This window comes from Anser cygnoides, chromosome 2 (assembly GCF_040182565.1).
Source record: "Anser cygnoides isolate HZ-2024a breed goose chromosome 2, Taihu_goose_T2T_genome, whole genome shotgun sequence".
NCBI lineage: Eukaryota > Metazoa > Chordata > Aves > Anseriformes > Anatidae > Anser > Anser cygnoides.
Window position 1 is genome coordinate 53,143,384 of NC_089874.1, and position 20,606 is coordinate 53,163,989.

At 38.8% G+C, this 20,606-nt stretch overlaps 1 protein-coding gene across 1 annotated transcript; it reads left to right on the top strand.

Annotated features, from left to right (window-relative positions):
- The first annotated feature begins 727 nt into the window (after positions 1-727).
- Positions 728-19,972, top strand: DEK (DEK proto-oncogene). The gene is made up of 11 exons (XM_048058082.2): positions 728-884; positions 2,194-2,340; positions 4,216-4,317; positions 4,831-4,940; positions 8,544-8,638; positions 9,214-9,334; positions 10,389-10,571; positions 13,602-13,734; positions 16,021-16,169; positions 17,478-17,546; positions 18,343-19,972. The coding sequence occupies exons 2-11, from the start codon at positions 2,205-2,207 to the stop codon at positions 18,352-18,354; spliced, it is 1,110 nt and encodes a 369-aa protein (XP_047914039.1). The 5' UTR covers positions 728-884; positions 2,194-2,204; the 3' UTR covers positions 18,355-19,972.
- Positions 19,973-20,606: the final 634 nt, after the last annotated feature.

Genomic DNA, 20,606 nt, shown 5'->3' on the forward strand with positions numbered 1-20,606 from the left:
CCCGCCGTTCGGCCGCACCGGGGCTGCCGCTGCCCGGGGCTGCGGGTCCCGTGTAACGCTGCCGTAATTAAGGGATAGTGCAGGGATGGTGCTCTGCGTACTGTGTGCTTGTTCACTTCGGGCTTGTGTAATTACGTGTCGTTGATAAATAACTTGCGTGTTTTTTAAGTACCACCAGCTTTGACTGCACGCACTTAAAACTTTGAACATAGAAAGTGCGTCCGTGTCGTCGAGTTGGGGGGGTCAGGATCGTTCCCCAGCCCCATTTTTTTGCGCCAAGTATACAAATCGCAGCGTTTCCTCAGCGTTGCCGCGGTTATGTTTATGTTGCACGTTCCCTCCCTTAATTATCAAGCCCACGCCGATCGCCGCGCTTCCTGCACGCCCAGAAGGCAAACAGCTGCAATCAGCTTCGTTTTTTATTAACCCCCTTCCTCCCCTCAAGCCGCTCCCCGCCGCCAGCCGCTCGCTGCCGGCACAGCGCCGGCTCCCGGAGGAACACCGGCACCCGCCGCCACCCCCGGGTCCCAGGGCACCAGGAGACCCCGCTCCCCGTCTCCCTCTCCCTCCCCAACGGCCGCTCTCCTCCGTTGGCCGCCGCCCTGAGGCGCGGGGAGCCGCAGCCGCCACACTGCCCGCCCGCCCCCCCCGTCCCGTCCCCTCCGCCACCCGCCGCGCACGCCCTGACGTCACCGCCCCCCCTCCCCTCAGCACGCCGCGCAGCCTCCTCGCGCCGGCCGTGCCGCGGGCGCTGATTGGCCGCCGCCTTCCCGCTTCCTCCTGGCCGCCCGAGAGCCCGCCATTTTGAAAAGCTCGCCGCCGCCGCCGCCTCCCCGCGGGCCCCCGGCAGCGGGACCGGCCCCGGGGCTGCAGCCGGAGCTGAGGTGGGTCCGCGCCGCCGCTCCCGACGGGGGGGGGGGCCCTCTGGCGCTGAGGGGGAGCGAACCGAGGTTCCCGTCCCGCTGCGGAGCCGCCCCGTCAGCCGGCCTGCCGCCGGGCCGCGCTGCCCGCCGCAGGGCTCCTCAGGCGCCGTGTGTCGTCGCCGCCGCCTTCCCCGCGCCTCACGCTGAGGGGGCACAAAGTTCTCGGCTTCCTTCAGCGCCCCCTGCCTGCGTGGGAAGGGGAGGGAAAGGCAGCCTGTGCCGGGCTGCTTGCTTGCTCTCCCCTGTGGGCGAGGGGTTTTCGCAGAGCACCGCCCTGAGTGCCCCCAAAGAGACGTCTTTTCTCCTGGTGGTTTAACAAAGAGGATTAAACTTGCATTTTCCTCTCGCTAATAAAACTCATGGTCTTACTGCCACCTGCGAACTTCCGTCCGTGTGTCTATTTTAGTTGTTCATTGAGTTTGACCTCTTGCAGGTATACCGGCTTTAATTTTACAAAAATAAAACGATTAACGTGATATTTTCCCGCAAGACCTCAAACAACTGATGGTGTATTGTGTTCCAGAAGCGTAAACAGTGAATGATTTTGAAAGTTAAAGTCTTGTAAACTGAAGAGGTAGGGCTAGCTTCCTTTGTTAGGTAGGCGTTCCCTGTCACGAGGGAAATGGCACTCACCGGATTGAGATATTAAACTTAAGCCACTTGAAGTGCTAGGAAAAGACTCCTCTTAAATATGTTAAGTGTGACACGTTTATTAGTTTCTGTTGTAGACTTGCAGGTTAAAAACAAAAAGCATCTTTGAGCCCTAAGTTGTCTCATACCTATTTGAATTCTGAAAGCAGCGTTTGCTTTTCCAAATCGCTCATAACTTTTTTCTCGCTTTTCCCATTTCCTATGTAAATGCCCAGCTTGTTGAATTTATCAGGGAACTTGTATGTGTAGTTAACTATGATCAGAAATAACTGATAACGTGGTGCACTAAAATTGTGACGTCTTAAAACTTTACTGTTCTTCCTAGTACAGCGCCACTTGCTTTGAGTGGGTGTTTCTGAAAATTTCACCAAGCACGCTTGCAGACGCGTGTGTGGAAAGAACTGATAAACTTTTAAACTTCTTAACCAGGCTAGTTGCAGGATGGATGACAACTTCTGAAACTTATTCCGTTGTGTATCTGCAGAGTGGTCTCGTTTGTGTCTTAAAGTATGTAACCAGTCACAATAGAAGCACTATGACATTAATTGTATTGTACTTTAAAAAAAAAAAAAAGCAATAGTGTAATTTTTTTATGGTTTTCCTGTTTTTTTTTTTACAGAAACATACACCATGTCTTCTGTTGCTTCATCCAAAGAAGATACAATGTCGTCTGAGAAAGCGGACGAGAAACAACCTGAAGCTGAAAACAAAGCTGAGGAAAGTGATGAAGATGAAGAGGAGGAAGAAGAGGAGGAAGAAGAAAAGGGTACTTGTTTTTTCTACTGAATAATTTGTCTTTTAAAAATGCTAAGCTTATTGAATGCAGTCGTCTGTGTTCTCAGCTAATTTTACAAGAAATATTAGAAGATTCTACAGTGCATCTTTCTCTCAGATCTTAAATAATCTCCCAGTAGACTAAAACAGACAAACCTAGAAGCAACAACACTGATGTTCCTCAAGCAAGAATGAAGGAATTGCTGGCATCTTGGATTCACACACTAGTGTGTTTTTTTTGTTGCTGGAAAAACTTTTAGGTGATTACAAGGTGCAGCATCCTGTATCAAATTATTCACGTACAAAAGAAAATACATATCCAAGAAAGAATCCTTTTTCTGCCAGTAACGCTTTGAAGTGATCTATGTTTGCAAAAGAAAGAAACTTGGAAACACCTGTGAAATAGCTTTGGAATAATACAGACATCTTTGTTTGCCTAACTGCTGTGGATTATTTTATTTGGTACCAAAGCTTAGTTATAGTGGTGGGGTAATTCCATGTGACTGATTTTACTAGTAAAAATTGTGGTGTCAGAGGGACAAGCAAGGCAGGATTTGTGTCGCAGCGTGTAATTGTAGAGGGTAGTCAAGGAATACAAGCTGTGATGAAGGAACTACCATGTAATAATGTTGGTGTGAAATCCCTAGGCAACTATTTTGCAAATGAAAGCATACGTGTAAGCAGAGCTGCAGTATTGCATAGTGAAGACTGAGTCAGTGGTGGTCTTAGGTTCTTAAAGGAGCAGAGCTTTGTCTTCAGGAAAGGTAGCAGAAAAATTGTGCTGTTTGGGGAAAAACAGAGTAATTAGAATTAAGTTTTTACAAATAGCTCTTTCTTGTACATGCCAGAGTATGTTTTGCTATGTTGTCAGCAGATAATTGTCCAGTTTCGATTATGTACATACACATTGTGAAGCTGCTTTTTGATATTAAGGCTAGAACAGCACTATCTGCTAAAAACAGTGTGACAAGTTTATTTGAGGTTGAGTGTTTTACTATGAAATGTTTAGGTTTGTGAAGCCTTGGGGCTTTTGTCCTGGTGTGGTACTGTTAAAGTAGTGATATGCAATGTATAGATAAAACAATCTAAACATATTCATAGAATCATAGAATGGTTTGGGTTGAAAAGGGCATTAAAGATCATCTAGTTCCAACACCCCTGCAGTGGGCAGGGACACTTTCCAATAGAAGGACTAATCAGTACCAGAATTATTGCGAATAATATCCTTGTAGTAGTGGTGACACTAGTTTTGTGCTCTGCAGAGTGTTAGCACAGCACAGCTGTGTGTGGATTAGTACAGTCCCACTGTCCTTGTGGGAGCGATCTGTCTTTTCTGTTGATATGATACTACTGTGTAGCTCCCCTGTGCCGCAAGTGGGAAGAGGAAGAGGCTGCAGGCAAGTTGGATTCCCCTTTTGCCCATCTGGTAGCGTTGTTCTCCCACAAAGAGCTAGAGTGGAACTGTGCCTGTGGGAGCTAGGGGTGGCAGAGGGAGACTGCAAAAGAAATAACAGCTCTATACCTTAGAAAGGTGATGAAAGGACAGAAGGCTGGGATTCTGAAAATGCATGGTGTTGTCATCTCCATCATGAGGTGCAGTTCTCTTTAGGAAGTGTCTAGCCTTCTCATTGAGGTTAGGTTGGATGTAGGGTTGTAGTTAAGAACTAGAGACTCTGATACACAGCTCTACAGAACCCCCTTGACCTTTTAGCCAAAGGTTTGAAAGTGTAATAGTACTTGGTTATATCAGTATCTTTTTTTTTTTTGGTTTGCCATTGCAGTGATTCAGAGTTGTATTGCCTATCACTGCAGTGGAGTGTGGTCATGTCATGAAAAACACTCTGTTTAAGGAAACTGTATTTTGCAGAAAAGAGCCTCATCGTTGAAGGAAAAAGGGAGAAGAAGAAGGTAGACCGGTTGACCATGCAAGTATCCTCATTACAAAAAGAACCTTTTACAATTACACCAGGTAAGTTTGACCTCTCACATAAGAATTGTGAGTATTGGGAGTTATGACGGAACCTCTCAAATGATAAAATTGTTAATTTGTTGTAGATGAGACCTAATCTAACAATCATGGTATGTTTTAGAATAGTAAGGCTATTATAGTTATATGAAAACTACCTTTCATTCTGTAATGTCCTGTTAAACCTTGGGAGTTATGTAGTATTTAAACTTAACCTTGAATAGGTTCTTCAGTATCTAGCCACCACTAAAAATTACAGGAGCATCTAGAATAAAAAGAAATGCCAAGTCTGTGAACCCTGGTATAGGTGGTATCAAGTAGGAAAGAGAAAAAATATCACTATCATGGTGCCTAATTGATAGGAAAAGCCCTGCCTAATGTTTGACTTATCATGCATGTCTGATACTGTGCTGAAATAACTCTTCGCTTTTTTAAAGAATTATAGCTGTTTGAAGTTGTAAACACGTAGGTAAATATAAATGTGATGAATCACACAACTGATTTTAACTGTTTCAGGAAAAGGACAAAAACTTTGCGAAATTGAAAGGATACAATTCTTTTTGAGTAAAAAGAAGACAGATGAACTTCGGAACCTGCACAAACTCCTCTACAACAGGCCAGGCACTGTAAGAACTTAATATCAATCTTGTATATTTATTAGTTCTCATGCATTGTGAAAAGGTTTGTAGTAAAGTTTTTTGCGTTTGCACACGTGGATCTACTTCTTTAGTGTCATTTGTTACAAACTACTTAGAAAATTAATATTAAAGGAATAGTTAATCAAGCCCACAATTTTTCTAACTTCCATAAACTAGTCTCTAAAAATCCTGTGGAAAGGTATACTGAATTGTAAGCCTGTTTGAACAGAGATATTTTTTTTCCCTTCCTTGGGTGCAGGGGAGTGGTTACTTTACTAGGATGAGTTGGAAATAATTTGAGTCACATGGTAAAACTGCTGATATGCAGGTCATAGTCAAAGTGTTCCATGTATAGTTACTTTGTTCAACATAGCTTTTTCTTAGTACTTCAGTTTCTTTTGTTTGATACCTGTGTTAGTGGTTTTTGCTACATTGTTACCTATGTAGTCATTTTCTCCTCTAATATGCACAAAACAATAGAAAGTAAGCACACATTAATATATAAAGTCTTCATAGTCATTTTTTCATTTATCTAAAATAAGATTCAACAAAAATATTAGTTAAAAATTGATATGCTTGCATTTATATCTGAAAATGAAACCTAAGCAAATCATAACAGCAAATCTTTTTTGGAGTCTTTTATGTACCATTGATCTTGCCTTAAATTTCAGAGTAAGTATGACCCATTTTTTTCCTAAAAGGCATGAAGTGGACATAGGGAAATTAAGGCAGATTAAACTTTACCATTTCAATACACTTACCGTATTTGTAGGAATTTATTTTTAAGCTGCTCTTATATTTTGGAAACTTAAATAGCTAGCACAGAAATCAAGAACTGCGTAGTACAAGCGCATGCTAATTATAGTGTCTCAGACCACTGCTGAAAATGCAATGCTTGTTTAAATGGCAAAGCAAAGATCCATTATCTCAAGTATTCAGAAGAAAGAACGATATATATTCATTAAAAACCATTTCTGTGAATTATGGTATTTATTCAGTGTGGCAATAAACAAAACAAGAAAACTTCTAGCTCAATGCATACGGAGGTTTGCAAACATTTGGATTGTTCTGCAGTAGAATTTAATTTTGGTTTGAAAGGTGGAATGACAGAACCAGGTAACTTTCTGATTTAACTACCTGTATAGTGGAAGTTTTGAAACTGTATCCATTTATCCTTCTTGATACCAGTAGCGCTTTTATACCTTCTTCCAGTGGTGGTACTGGGATACCATGACCTCAGAGTCCCTCTCTCCCACTTTAACTCGCAGGTCTGAGGCATGACTCATTGAAGGGACTATAAAGTTTGTTGTTTTGCGACAAGCTACGAAGAAACTAACAACTCCATTATAGTGTTTTATTGCTTACTAAATCAATTGTTAATATATAATGTAATCCACGAACAGACACATGACTCTTAGCAGTTTCACAATTATGTGCAAAATGATATAAATTGATATTTAACACTCTTAAATCTCACTAGCTAGACACAACTGCAATTGAAATACAGCTCTCCTTGTTCCCCCACACACAACTTGGATGCAATTTCACCGCACTTTGCTCTGCCCTCTCCCTTACAGTCTTATGGGCATTGAGTTGGAGAACCCAACCAATTGCTTAAAGAGGATTGCTCTAGAGTCCCAGTGGTGTGAGTCCTTAGGTCACCCTCGCTACTTTCTGTAGGTGTCCACATTCCTGCTGCCCAAAGCACAGTGTTCCTGATGCAGTCACCCGAGCAATCTCTGCCTTGTACACTACTGATACGGTTCTCTAGGTACAAGTGGCCCTGCAAGGTTCTGCTCTCCAACAGGTCACCTAACCACCCCTTCAGTTGTCTGGTTCATTCTGATTACACACGGCTTATGTGTAACAAACCTATTTAAGGCAAATTGGTTTGCTTAACCTCAGTTGCTCTATCTACTTCATGCCACTGAAGTACAAATACTTTCCTTAGCTTATACACAGACAGTCCACATAACAAAGCAGGATTTTTCATGCTGTTTTTGAGCTTACACAGCGTCCTGCTGCCTTAGTTGCTTGGTTACAAATCATTGCCCTTGATGTATTCTTAGAACAATCTTCTGATTTCCTGCAAAGTTTTAGTACACCTGCAGGATGTTTTGCTTGTGGATATCAAGTAGTATCATCTGTTAAAGTGACTGAGATAGAATTTTGTCACGTCACAGTGTATCTCTTCCACCTATTAATCATCACCTGTTTATCATGGAAAGTTTCTCTCTTAAATAACTGTACCTGTTCTGTTTCTACACTCATTTTTCAGTAACACCTGTGTTCTAACCTAAAATGTGATAGACGCGAATTAGGTCACAACCTTGTGTTGGAAGCTTATGTTGTAACACAAAGTATGCCCCATCGCTCATTGACCACAGTCAGTATTTTACAGACAATTTAATACTGTTTTTATTGCCTTCAAGTATAGTTACATTTATAAGAATATTCCTAGTCCTAGAAAAACTCTCAAATATGTTGACAATTTACTGTATTTCCATTAATTCGTAATTCTTGTGAAAGCAATGCCTCTGACCTAAAAGATCAGAGAATATATTTATTTACTTCAAAATATATTCCATTTGAATATATATCAGTACAGTTTCATCCAAAGCTATAATCAGAACTGTAGGGAGCTCAGAAAGATCTTTAAGGTCAGGAAGATCAGGTGTTGTTTTGTATGCACATTCTGTATGTGCTCTGGAAAGTGATTAACATTTTCAATAAAACATAACAGTATCATCTGTGTGTTTTCTTAAGGTGCTGGGCAAAGATAATTTTCTTGGGAAAAGGAGCTTAGCTTTGGTAAAATTGGAAACTAATGGAGAAACACCAGAAACAAAATTTGTAAGCCTGTTGAAAGTGAGTTCAGATTATTCTTGATAATGTTAAAAAATGTCAGAAGATTTGGGGATTCTTTTAAACTGCTTTTTTGTTTAGAGGAGATGGAGAAAAATCAAGGCACTTAATATATTTTAGGATCTAGATGGGAGCGTTTTCCAACCGTAAGGGCTATTGCAGTGAAAGTTCAGTCCTGTTCAGACTGCAGGTTTAATGGTCAACCTTGTAAATTGGGTGGTATGTAAATGTGAAAATTGGTCATGCTACCAAAGAGGTTCAAGTGTACAAGCACGATCCTATGTAAGACTAAAATAGCAAATAAAGCAAATCTGCTCTAGTAGGTCATATAGTAAAAGCCAAATTCACTATGCTGTAGCAAAATACATGGTATAAATCATGTGACAGGCTTCCAATGATCATAGTTGTGCAAACATGTAAATAATAATGCAGTACATTCTAAACAAGCTCGAAATGGCAGGTGATTTTACCAGGTAAGTTATTAAAATGAACTAAATTACCAGGGCCACTGGAACTTAATTGTTGTAGTTATCAGTCATAGGCTGTCATGAGGCAAATGAAAGCATAAACTGTATAAATGTGGTTTTTTTGAAAGCGGATAAGGTTTCATCAACAGAAAGCTAAATGCTAGAACAGATTTTTCTTGTATGAAAAGTTAACAAACATAATTGGATGACATCTTTTAAGGTACCCCTAAAGGAAAGTCATCTGTGTGTTCTGTTCTAGGTTGCTTCCCTAAAGAAGAACGTGGGTCAGTTCAGTGGGTTTCCATTTGAAAAAGGAAGTGACCAATACAAGAAAAAGGAGGAAATGTTAAAAAAGTAACGATCTCTATTGCTACTTAATATAGTCTGACTCTTGCTCTACATTCTTTTTATTTTCAAAATTTTACTTCACAAAGTTTATGTTGCACTCCATTCATGGTGCAAACTTTCACCCCTTTCATCCCTCTATGTCTCAAAGCCTTTCTTCTTCAAAATCTAAACCATTTCTGCTCGTTGTATATTAAAAGTACTATTCCTAGAATAGTATATAAAAGTATTATTCCTAGAACTGTTGTCAAATAAATATAGTGATTTGTAGCAACTAACATAACAAATAGGTGTTTTTTTGTTTTCTTTGTTTTTTAACTGTTTCCACTGCAAAAACACCTTCTATTGTAAAAACACAACTTTTTCTCACATAAGCACCTTCTCTATCAGCAGAAGTGGCTGCAGCTTGGTTGTTACGGACTAAAAGGGTTTACAAATGTAAGCCAGTATAGCTAGTCATAACAAATGGAAGAATTTCAGGTTGCAGACATAAGCCAGGAAGCAGCTTCCAGCAGTCAAATGTTGATCTATCATTTATGAAGTGATACTGAATCCTTTTTTTTTCCTCTTACTCCTCCCTCCAGATTTAGAAATGCGATGTTGAAAAGTATCTGTGAAGTTCTTGATTTGGAGAGATCAGGAGTTAATAGTGAACTGGTAACCAGGATCTTAAACTTCTTGATGCACCCAAAATCTTCAGGCAAGGTGAGGTGCAGTTTACTATGCTTGTTTTTATAGCTCTATTTTAGTGAAAAATGCAGCTGTCTCCATTCTTGAAAGTGAGTAGTACTACTGCTGCAGACATCCTTAATGGGACCTGCTCTAGCTTGCTATGGGTCTTAAGGGTGAGAACTTTGATAGAAAATGCTTACATGTAAGAGCACTTGTTATATGCTGTTAGCACTCAAAAGCATGTGTGAAGCTTATTAGGAACATCCATATCTAAATGCCATAAGTAGCTTCTGCTTTGTGGGTGAGTGGGACAGAATGCACATAACACATAATCAGGAAAGAAAAAAAAAGTGTCAGAGCAAAGAAATAAAACGTGAAAACACAGGAAAATAAACAGTCAGATGTAGCTGGGCACACCACAAGTTGACAAGTGTGTGTAATCACACTCAAAATGGAATTTATTGCAGGGCTGGGAATATTTGCTTTATCTAGTATATTCTAATACACTGCATTCAGCTGCCAAGACTACTAAACTATTAGTAATTTTCTTCAACCCTCAGTTTTCAATCTAAAATCGGTACTTAACTAGTGAGAGTATTGCTCAGGAAATTAAATTTATTCCCAGAAAACACTAGTAACTAATACGAACAAATCAGCATATTGCCTTAGGCACACAGGTACCGAGTGACAACAAAATGCAGTGTTGTATGACCTGAAAAGTTGTCATCTAATTTGTTGCTAGAAGAAAAAGTTTGCCTTTGTGGGTAATGTAAAAGATTCCTTCTAAATTGTTCTTCCTTGTTTGTTGTCTTCCCTAGTCTTTGACAGTGGAAGATGTGTTCCGTTATGGGAGTAAAAGGGATGCTTAGCTTATAAGTGAACTTAAGTTTCATTTTACTCTGATTTATCGCTGTACTATGAATTTCTGCTTATGGTATAGGAGTAGCATGTACAATTGGTCTGTTTTTTGTTATGACAACTTAAAGACCTCCGTACTTACTATTCTTTCACATGATTTGAAGGTATTTATATGTTTCAAAACTCACTTTTGCATTCCTACTTGAATAACACAATCCCTGTCTCTCAGCCATTGCCAAAGTCCAAAAAAACACCAAGCAAAGGTGGTAAAAAGGAGCGCAGTAGCACTGGAACAACAAGAAAAGCAAAACGCACCAAGTGTCCAGAGATCTTGTCAGATGAATCTAGCAGTGAGGAAGATGAAAAGAAAGAAAAGGATGACTCTTCGGAAGAAAAGGAAAGTGAAGAGGAGGTAATGAGGATTTTTGTTGTTGTTTTTCAACATAGGGCTAAAAATATTTGTCTGCGGTTTGTCACTGTGGTTGTTATCAATTGGTAATTCTTGGAACACACAAGGTTGGGAGGTAAGTGATGTTTTACTGAATGAATGGCTTGAAAGCGAAACATGGAAAAGGGAACACATCTTCAATTTATAAGGGATTGTCATGATTTCTTTGTGCATTAAATTTAGAGAATCGATAAGGCAAAAGTTCTGATTTTTCTATGTATATACACACCTTACAAACCATTTGCTGTATGTCATTTAGGAGCAGTCAGGGTTTCAAGTGCAATTGATTCTTGTATCATTTTGTGAAGACTTTATTAATGTGATTTTCATTTAAAAGAAAAAAATCCCAGGATTGCTTGACTGTGTGTGTCTGTGTTTGTGTGTGTAGGGTTTGATTGGTTATCTAGGAGTTAACTTTGAACTCAGTAGATGTCCCTAACCTACTCAGCTGCATTGTTTCCAGACCACATTTCCTCTGGATTTTGTCATAATTTCTCTTTTAAGAGTTCTGTGTCTTGGATCACAAAGCAAAAGGGAGCAACATAGTAAGCAGCCTTACAGAGATCCCTGCAGTCTCCAGACTGTTCTCACCTCACTATTTGCAGTTCTTCTGTATTTTCTTTGAAATTTATTTCAGTTTTCCATAGTAGGAGAGAAGTGAAATGAACTTTATTGTTAAATTCAAAATACCTTTCTATGTGCATTCCCTTTTAGTCCAATACTTACAGAATAGACACACGGAGAGCCAGTGTAAGTGTACAGATGCCACTGATTCGTCCTTATGCCTGAAGTGTGGTATAAAGAAATGAGAAGGACCTACAGGCTCCATCTTATGCTGTATTTTGATTTAGACAGTACTGCCTTTTTAGCTGTAATCAAAGGCCTGAAACAAGCAGCAATTAGTTAACTAGTGTCAAAGAAAATTCTTTATGTAAGCTACAGAGCCTTTGACTGTAAAGTGTGACCGTTACTTACTTGGGTTGCATTCCCTCTACTGTATTGCAAGTGTAACACTAAGTAAATAGCCTGAGTTGCAGAAAATAGTAACAAAAGTCTTTGGTTAGAAAGCTGATGTATATAACTTCAACAGTTGATGCAAACACTGTCATTTTGACAGGTGCTCATTTTAACTTTAAAAACTGTTCAAGGAAATTCCTCACATCTCCATAAAACAAACTTAATTTCTGAATTTCTTCCCCCAGAAATAGTGAGTCAAAGGAGGGCTGAAATGCTATAAGTTAATTTTATATTTGTTCATCTCTTCAGCAGTACAATCTTCCTGCTGTGAGGAAAGGAACGTGGCTTTCAGAGCCAGGAGTCTGCTTTTAGAAACTTTTTCAAGAACTCGAGTATTTAAGGAAAAAAAAGTAAACCCTATTGATCTAACTGGGTCTTCTTTGTCTTCTTTCAAAAGGTAGGAGTTAGATGTCTGCCAGGCAATAGCTGAGTGCACTGAAGTCTTTGGAAAATGAAGCTGACTTGCATGAAACAAAAGCTTAATTACTACAAAAACACTATTGTGTCAGATTAGTTTGAATATAGGAAATGGTGAAGTAGTAAATGTGTACCTTTGTACAACTTTGAGATAACAGCATTTTAAAAAATGCTAGGTTTATGATGCTCCTTAACATAGGAAGGAGGATGCAGGTAACATATCTGCTTTGTAACCCCATTTCTGTTGGAATCTTGGGCATGGAGTGGCTGGAATAGAGTTAAGAGCCTCTCTTGATTGCAGTTTTGTTTTTTTATTTTAAATCTTAGTTACCTGGAAGCAGAAAATGTCTGAAATACTTCTGTGTGCTGAGGGAGCATAATTTTGTAAAAGCTTAAATGTGAGTGCTGGTTTTAACCTTTGACTTTGTAGCTAGTGATAGAACTTGAGCAGAAACTCAAAAGTTAATGGGGTGATTATTGAGTGTATTTCCTGAATTTCAACAACGAAGGTCTGAATTCTTTACTTAACACTGTTGCGTAGTTGTATAGTTGCAAGTGCGATTGTAAGTGAGCAAGCCAATATAAATAAATATATTCTGGTTTATTGAATACTAGTTTCACAGGTTGTACCAGGTACTAATGGGAAAAGTGGTTAAAAGTTGGATGAACTAATCTTAATTTTTTTAGGTGTGATAGTTTGCTCAGTTGACTACACTGCCATTTAAAATTTTAGTTACTTATGAATTTAGTAACTTCAGTTGATTTGTTTTGTTTCATGATGTTCCTTCTCTTTACTCCTGCTCAAAGTTTTGTATTTGTTTCTGTGAGGAAAGTTTTCAGCCTTGTCAGAAGTACTATGTAAAGATTTTGTGTGTTAAGCACACATTTTGTGCCAAAAATGCAATGCACTGATAGATGTATTCATACACAGAGACACTGTATGTATTAATGTTCCCAATTTCCCCTGTTGGTAGTAACTTAATGCAGTAACTTTTTGAGTTTACTAGTCACAATAACTGGTCAAATTAAGTATTAGCTCATGTAGTTCTTCTCAACTAGTGCAAAAAGAATTAGTTGCATGTAGTCCCAGGGAGCTGTAGGATCTAGAAATTAATTGATCACAATGTGCTATGTTTTCTGTGTGTGTTTAAGAAATTTTATAAGCTAGTTATAATTAACTATAACTTTGAGCAACCTGATCTAGAGGAAAGTGTCCCTGCCTATGTCAGAGGGGTTGGAACTAGATATGTTTTTTTAATTTCTTCCACCCCAAACCATTCTATGCTAACTAATTACAAATGGTACATTATAGCACAACTAAATTACTAGTATCAAAAAGTTCTAGCTGTTTGAGTCTGCGTAGAGGGACAATGTGAAATTGAAAAGAATATGAACATATTCCTTCTATGGTGTAGGGGTAGAAATTGCTAGTAAAATCTAGTAATACAATCTGTTTATTTAGTTTGTATCAATAATGGAAACCATCCCTTCTGTTGAAAAGGGGAATGGATTGTTGAGGTAGAAACCGTGATTTTAATCTTCCATTTTTCTTCTTTATAGCCCCCTAGAAAAGCATCCAAAAGAGAAAAATCTAAAAAGATGACTTCCAAACCCAAGAAAGCTGTGAAGGGTGCTAATGTCAAGAAGGCTGATAGCAGCACTACTAAAAAGAATCAGAACAGTTCTAGAAAAGGTAAATGCTTTAAATCTGTCCTCCTACATCGTCTTGTAGCTTAACAAGGATGTTTATTAGAAGGCAGATTTCTTCACCTAATTGTGAAGGAAAGTGGAATTTAATTAATAATGGACTTGCTGCTTGATATGTCTTTCCTTGAAATGGTAATATTTTTAAAATGTTCTGTTTTGGGTATACCTTTATATAACTTACCTGTGTGCATATACATTTTACTTTCCTAATCATTGGAAGTATCAGCCTAGTTCTGTCTTCTGCTGGAAGAATATCAGTGAAATTCCGTTAGTGCCTCTATAGGGGCTTTACATGAATCTTATAGTTGATGCGGTAGTATATATCCCACTGCGTATGTCTCTTACTCAGCAGCCCAATGTGTTTTTGGTAACATAGATAAGGGTTGTATGTGCATCCTGTTGCTCTTAGTTTTCTCATATCTGACAATATACGTAGAAGATATACATTCAGTATACCATGTAGAGGTTCCAGCAGTGCTATTAGGGACAGACTGGTTTCTTTCTAAGCAACTTGGCAGAAAAGGACCCGAGTTAGGGGCAAATGGTTCTCCCAGGCACTGAGCTGAACCCTAGTGAGCAGTGTGCCCCTGTGACAAGGAAAGCCGACAACACTCTGGGCTGGTTCAGTAAGTGTGTAGCCAGCATTATTGCAATTAATTAATGCCCCATGTTGAGCACTTGTCAGCCTGCCCTGGGAGTGCTGTGCCCAGTTTTGGGCTCCCTTGTACGAGGCGGGTGCGGACAGCCTGGATTGGAGGGCCAGCAAGGTGACGGGGCTGGAGCACACGGTGTAGGGGGATGCTGAGCAATCTGGGCTCCTTCGGCCTTCAGAAGAGCTGGGTCAATGGGGACCGTGCTGCAGCCTGCGACTGCCGAGTGGGAGAGGAGAGGAAAGGCAGGGCCAGGCTCTGCTTGGAGGTGTGCGGTGAGAGGATGGGAGGTGCAGACACGAGCTGCTGTCAGGGAAATTGCAGTTGTATGTTGGGAGAAGCAAAGCTTCATTGTGAGGGTGTTCCCCCAGAAGAGGGGCCCTGAGCAGTTGTGGCATGCCCTTTGTTGGAGGTGTTCAGGCAGGAAGCCAAGCAACCCACTCCACTGTCCCTGTTCTGAGAAGCAGCTTAAACCAGATCATCTCCAGAGGTCCCCCCCAGCCGTAAATTCCCTGACCTTCTATGAGTAAACAGCCATGCCTCTGTCCCAGATGTACTGTGTTACTAGTCCAGCATATATCCGTATGCTGCAGACAGTTCATTTAATGCCAGCACCAGTATATGTATGCTACAGAACACACAGCAATTCAAACCGCCCTGTTTGTCAGTGTGTTGACAGTAGCAACTCCCAGTTATAGAGCTATGCTAAACTTCTTTCGTAGCCTAATTTCTCAGCAGTTATGTAGCCTGTACTGAATACAGTTTTTGTTTGTCTGCTGGCAGTAATAATGTGATCGGCTCTGTGTTTGTGTACATTTCATTTTGCCATCACAAATATATATTTATGTTATATATGTGCTTTACATAGTTGTATGTTACATAAAGTAAGCATCATTTCTTCTTTATTCCTACTCCATTTCTGTTTTGAGTGTATGTTCACCCTACAAAAATCAAAATGTTAAGTACATATTTCTGAATGCTCATTCTGTAGATTTATTGGCATCTGCTCTGATGATCTGTGCCTCCTCTCGGAGTCGCGGAATTGAGTGGAAGTTAGAGTCACTCAGTCTCAGTTTTTTTGTTTCTGGAACAGATTGTAGGAGTGTTATCTGTATGTCCTGTCCTTTCACATAACTTCCTCTGATTCTCTTCATTTGTTGGCATGGTTTTTTCTGATGGCATGTTTAGTATTAGAACGTTACAAAATTACAAGACGCTAATGGGCAGCACTGCTGGGGAAAAATAAATTGAAACTACTTTTTAAAGCAGATAAGTACTGTTAGGTACATAATGCCTCAATTTAGAATTGCTATAATTGGCTTTTTTCTAGTTTGATAGATGAGTATAATCGGTCCCGTACTTTCTAGAGTACATACTGATTTGTAAACTGATAGTTCATGGACAGTGATGCAGAGTCCTAAATAAAGGTAATATTGCCAGCATTAGCTTTGTTTATAAAGCAATGGTCTGGCAAGATATCGATTTTGAGGGAGACCATCTGCATCAGTTGTTTGGGAAAAGTTCTGGTGGCTTCTGTTTCGGCAGAAGAAGGCAGGCAAATTTAAAATCTTTTATTACAATTAAAATCTTTTATTACAATTCAAATTATTCTTCATATTTAGAAAGTGAGTCTGAGGATAGTTCAGATGATGAACCTTTAATTAAAAAGCTGAAGAAACCACCCACAGATGAAGAACTAAAGGAAACTGTCAAGAAATTGCTGGCCAATGCAAACTTGGAGGAGGTCACAATGAAACAAATTTGCAAGGAGGTAAGCAAATGATTTTGCAATCTTTTTTTCTTTTAGATAGTGAGTTGTCTATAAACAAACTTTTGTCATCTTGTTTTTATCAATTGTGGCTTGCACTCTGCATAATTTTTCTGAAACAGTGCTTTTGCATTGATTTATTTACTTACCAACGGCTACGGCAAGGAGATCCTTAAGGTATGCAGCACTGATGCTCCACACAAGAATGGAAATCTCTAAATCAAAATGAGCTATGTGGAAAGTAGCGGTATTACCTCCAAAACTGCTGTGTACAAAAGTGCAAGTGTTAGAGCTGTTGAGATAGTGCAGCAGTTTTCTACCGTCAAAAGGGGAGGGCTGTGTCCTGCTCTGTGCACATTTCTCCTGCTCACCTTGCTCTTCTTCATGTATTCTCTTTGAGTCCATTCAGTGCTAACCTACCACCAAAAGATGACTAGTTCTCAGCTGAGTTAGTGAATTCGGTGGGTTCGGCAAAGGAGTCATTAAGCTGCAGAACAGGAGCCAGGAAGGAACGTGGATAGAAAAGGGAAGCGACTACCATACAGACAATGCTGTTACTTTGGCACTTTCTGCAGTCAGTTAACTCACATGTTTGTTTTCTTGATACTTCCCCAAAGTTATCTTGAGAAAATTAAACTAGCAGTTAATCTTAGGAGAAAATTGTACGTTTGTATTCTGTACAAAAGTCTGTTCATGTTTATAGTTGTTCTAGAATGTCTGAAACCTTGTGTAGTGGAATAAAGCATTCTGCGTTGATTGTCAGTATTGGCATCTAGTTTTTTGTTTGTGTGGTATCCCTCCACACCCTAATCTTGGTGGTTAACCAAAGAGTAGTTGTAGTATAGCACTTAAATATGTTGACTCTTATGTTAGTGACTTTGAGGATCACAATTTCACTTTTTTACCAAAAAAAATAAAAACCTTTGGGTTTTGTTTTTTCCTACTATTATTTTAGCTTCCCACCCTAATGCAGAGGACATCTGTCTACTTAGATAGCATGTAAGACAAAAACTGGAGAATTCTTAATTTTCCTGACATGGCAAGATAGGCACTCCCATTTGTTTATCTGTTGTGTTGATAGTAACAATTTAGTTGGTGACCAAACATAAAAAATACATGCATTTAAATTCTGTGATCAAAATTAGAACAGGAAAATCACTTCCCATAACTAATAGAGGGAATTTTGACAGTTGTACTACTGTCAAGTACAACACCAATTTTTGCCCTAATTTCATTTAAGCTTCTTCTATTCATACAACATATTGAATGAAAGTAACTTGAGGTTGTATTTTTTTATTCTTTTTTTTTTAGGTGTATGAAAACTATCCTAGTTATGATTTGTCTGACAGAAAAGACTTCATTAAAAAAACAGTCAAAGAGGTAAAGACCTTATTGTTTAGAAAACTTTCTATAGTTTTTTGCAGTCTGTTAAAAATTGGCATGGCATCCTTTTACACTGGTTTTAATAGCCTCCTGTATAGTATTGGAGGCCCTAAATTTCAGTGTTCTGATAAACGTGAATAGTTCTGGTGGGAAAGGGGGGGGGTCCTGTATTCCTCTTCCTAAAATAACTGGTCCAGACCTTTTTTGTTAGCATTTCACTACTACTTTATGAGTTTCTTTGATAAGCAGAACTAAAACTAAAGTTACAGTATTTTTTGATGACTTCTGACTCTCTGAAAGCTATGTATTTTCTTTTAATTGCAGCCTTGGCTGCAGGTTGCCCCACAAGTCATGCACTGCCCATATACATTCATAGATAACAGCACAGGAGATTGTATAAGCTCTGCAGATTGGAAAGCTTTGGCAGTAAGAGAAAGAAAAAAAGGATAAAGATAAATAGGTTTTCTTTGTGTGCGCCCTTCTTCATGTGCTTATGAGAGATCAGTTATGATGCTGCCTTTGAGTTTTTCTTTTTCATGTGGTTTTATCTGCAGATGTTGAAATGATTTATGGCTGTCTAGAACATAGCTGTACCTGTGTGCTGTGCATACATATGTACATGTCGCTATCACCAAAGGCATAAATAAGAGCAATCTGTCTGATGCAGGGATGTTCTTGTTTTTTTTTTGTGATAGCAAAAGTAGAGTATTTTCTTGATAGTCTGATGCTGAAGGAGAGGCTATTTGTAATTGCATTTAGACAAAGGAGAAAACTAATACACTTCTCATTTCAGTTGATTTCATGATCTGGTTTGACTGTGGGAAATTGAAGATTCCTGATTTTATGTTCCCATGGATTTGAAGATCTGATAGGCACCAGCAAAAGGAATGTGTCTTACCCTTGTATTCAGTCAGAGTTGATTCTGCTGATCTAATGCTAAGAGTGTTGATGTAAATCATGTTGTGTATCTTTTTTTTTTAACTCAACATGCATTTGATGCAGTTTTTAGTTGAACATACTTAAGTTTTGTGCATGGCAATAAGTGTTCCCTTTTTATAGTTTTTGTACATTTTGAATTGCTTTGTATAATTAGATTCATTAGAACCATCATAGTTTAGTCTGCCTTACTAGCTTGTAGAAGATTTTAAAATGAAGATGAAAGCTGTTTATCTGTGGATATACATGCAGAGACTGGAATATTGCAGTATTGGTTATTAAAGAATATTTTGAATACATATCCATTCTGAAAATAACAAGAGTTAGTCACATGTTAATGTCTTTTATATTCTGATACATTCTACAGATACAGAGTTATTCTAAATCTGGATTACTGTCTTGCATGTGTAGGCACTGAGACAACTGTTAAAGCATGGTAATTGGCATATAGATGTTATTTTTGTACTTTTAAAAGGCTTTCTGTTGTGTATATAAAGTTATTTCAGATTTCTTTTGTGCAAATCAGTTTTTTAATCTTGTTATCTTGGAGGATTTATGACATGAAATGTCATTGTTCAGCAGTGAGGCTGTGATGAAAAGTGGGATGCAGAAGTTTTGTGCAACTACGAGCTGAGGTTTTACAGTGTTTTTTCCCATCTTACCTTGTACAGAAATGAAACTGTAGTTTTATACTTAAGCTTTTCAGCATTTAACTTTGTACAAAGACTACAGGTACATTTGTTTCAATGGCTTGACATATTAAATAAAATCCCTCTAAAAGCTATAGGGAAATTTTCAAATTTCACTTTGTACAAAATCTTTTATTTTAGTGTCTTGATTTAATGGCCTAATGTCTCAGAAGTGTGTGTCCAGGATGTGCAGCTGGGAGGCTTGAGAGCTTTGGAAGCCCGCAGTGGGGCTTCTGAATCAGGCATTGCTAAGTGTGTGGTTAAGCTCTGTTCTGTGTGTGAAAGCTCTTCGGAACCTGAGCCTTGGTGCCTCAACATGCGCAATGGTACTTTTAAGTCTGCAGTCTTGAACTTTGGCCCACAGCTTTTTGGATCAAAGTGAACTCTTTGCATAAGTTTCTGTTCTTTAGGTTTCTGATCTCCATACACCATGTTGTTAATATGGAAAGTCCTACACTTAAAATTATGAACTACTAACAGATGCCAAACCGTTAACGCCACGAGCAAAGAATCCCTCTGACTACAGTATTTCTGGAAAGACAAAGCATATTTTTGAATTTTATTGTTGTACAGTTGGGAAATAAGGGTTCATAAGTGATCTAAATTCTGAAAATGTTCAGCCAGTTAGATTGTTAATTGTCATACACTTTGAATTTCTTTGCATATAATCATTTATAAGAAGGCTGAATGTAACGGGGGTTTTTTGTATTCAATAAACGTCTTTCACAAAAATGTAAATCAATTTTGATGATACAACATTTACTTAAATGTATAGTAAAAAAAATTACACAGAAACAAGGTTGTTGTCTCTATCTCATTTGGTAGAAATACTCAAGCCTGGTTCAGCAGGCTTCTCTACTTTAAAGATATTTTTCCTGAAGTGCATGTCCTTGCAGCAAGTTATGATTTTATATCTTCTGTGATTTATTTTTTCCCTCTGAAATATTTTAGCATAAAGAAAACTTTGTAAATTTTAATTAAAAATACCAGAAGTTTCCACTTCCACTAGAAGTCCTGCCTAAAAGTGGTAAGTTACTTGTGTCAAGTTCTGTTGTGTTTTCAGATGGATTTTCTACAAATAATTTACCTTCCTTGTGATTGTTATGTAAATACACCAGTCAGTTTTAATTATGTGGGTCAGGAAGTGTTTTTAAGGTGAATAACTTTCAAGTATAAACATTTCTTACAGTGTAAATTCTAACAAAAGCTTACAAAGGGATAGTGTACTTCTATTTATTGTATATGTGCATTACTTGCCATTTTGGAATTGTGATGAAGGACTGGAAATTAACTTAGCAACCTTCAAAGGCTGTGTTTAAATCTCTTAATTACAACTAAGTGTAGCTCTCAGCTGAGAAGAAATGTCTGAGCTGTTTCTCTGCGAATTCGTACCAGTCTGGCTGCAGCTGATAAAAGATTCCAGTTCTTTCTA